Source organism: Tilletiopsis washingtonensis (assembly GCF_003144115.1).
Source record: "Tilletiopsis washingtonensis strain MCA 4186 unplaced genomic scaffold FA09scaffold_22, whole genome shotgun sequence".
In the NCBI taxonomy this organism is placed as follows: domain Eukaryota; kingdom Fungi; phylum Basidiomycota; class Exobasidiomycetes; order Entylomatales; genus Tilletiopsis; species Tilletiopsis washingtonensis.
The window spans coordinates 417,127-418,448 of NW_020312019.1; the positions used below are offsets into that span (position 1 = coordinate 417,127).

The window sequence follows — 1,322 nt, forward strand, 5'->3', positions numbered from 1 at the left end:
CCCTCTCCCGGACCGCGCGCTGTAACGCCCACACCAATGTAGTGAGGCCAGCCTCTAAGCCTCTCGGCCAAGGTGTCCCCATGCTCCCTTGGCGCCAATAGCCACACGCTTCTCCACTCTTGCGCTCCTTTCTCTCCGCCTCTCTCTCTCTCTCTCTCGCGCGCGCGCAAACCCCGCCCGCGGCCACGTTGCATCCAACTCACCAACGCATCGCCGCTCTTCCAGCCCAGCTCCTTGCGCAGAAAGACGACGACGGCATGGAAGCGATTGAAGGCCGTGATGCGAAAGTAGTTGTTCTGTGCGGCCCAGTCAGGAGGGGGAGGAGGAGGGGATCGATGCGAGGGAGCGAGGCAGGAACGCACCTTCATGATGGGCGCATTGCCAATCGCCTTGAAGCGCACCACCACTGCTCATCCGTCCAAGGATCAGCTACCCTTGAAGCCTGGAATCTTATTCTGCATGAAAAGGCAAGCGGGGCGCCTCACCCTTGCTAGTGTCCTTGCGGCGATACGTGTCGAGGGCGTGTGCGACTTGCGCCGCAGCCGCAGCCGCAGCGGCAGAGGCAGTGGCCAGAGGCAAGGCCGGACTGCCGGCGCTGCCGCTGCCGCTGCCGCTGCCGGAGGCGGGGGCTGCTGCTGCTGCTGCTGCTGCTGCTGGTGCTGCTGCTGCGCTGCTGCTGCCCGATGCCGAGGGTGTGGTGGGTGAGGCGGCGGCCATGGCTGAGCGCGGCCGAGGGATGGGAGAGACTGAGAGAGAGAGAGGCGAGGCGAGGCGAGGCGAGGCTGGCCGGTGCGCAGCCAGCTCCACCCACGCGGGGGCGCGCTTGAGCTTAGTCAGCACCGCCGCGCCGCGCCCATGAATTCGCGCCTTCGAAAGTCGGCCTTGAAGCTCGAGTTGCCTCGCCGCGTTCCTTCTTGCTCCTCACCTCCACCCTTCTCGCCCTCACGCCGGGCGCAGCCATGCCGAAAGTGACCAAGAAGCAGCAGAATGCCTCGCTCGACTTTTCAAAGGCAAAGACGAAGCTCGGGCGCAAGGCGGCGCCCAGCAACGCCACGTCGACGGCCTTCAAGGCACGCAGCGTCGCGCTGCCAATGCAGGGCGTCAGCCGCGACCGCGAGCACGACGAGGGCAAGTGGAAGGGCAAGAGCATCGCCGATCTCGTCGCAGGCACTAGACACTACGCCGCCGGCGTGCGCAAGGGTGAGTGGGCGCAGGAGAGAGCAAGGCGCCAGGGTGAGGGGGCAGCGAGGAGGGGCAAGGTGCGGGACACAGCGAGGAGGGGCAAGGTGCGGGGCAGCGAGGAGGGGCAAGGTGCGGGGCAG

General features: G+C 66.6%; 2 protein-coding genes across 2 annotated transcripts in view; one reads left to right on the forward strand and one right to left on the reverse strand.

The window, feature by feature from the left end:
• FA09DRAFT_301409 (APG12-domain-containing protein) overlaps nucleotides 1–717 on the reverse strand; it is a gene marked incomplete at both ends in the record, with an annotated part of 1,335 nt that extends 618 nt beyond the window's left edge. Inside the window, 3 exons of the mRNA XM_025740365.1 lie at nucleotides 204–296; nucleotides 363–409; nucleotides 486–717. Of these exons, the coding sequence (XP_025595816.1) occupies nucleotides 204–296; nucleotides 363–409; nucleotides 486–717 (372 nt within the window). The remainder of the gene's footprint in view (nucleotides 1–203; nucleotides 297–362; nucleotides 410–485) is intronic.
• Nucleotides 718–959: 242 nt separating this feature from the next.
• On the forward strand, nucleotides 960–1,200 carry FA09DRAFT_341182 (hypothetical protein; the record flags this gene model as incomplete). Its single annotated transcript, XM_025744410.1, has 1 exon — nucleotides 960–1,200. A coding segment is annotated over one exon (241 nt), but the record flags the coding sequence as incomplete, so codon positions are not given.
• Nucleotides 1,201–1,322: the final 122 nt, after the last annotated feature.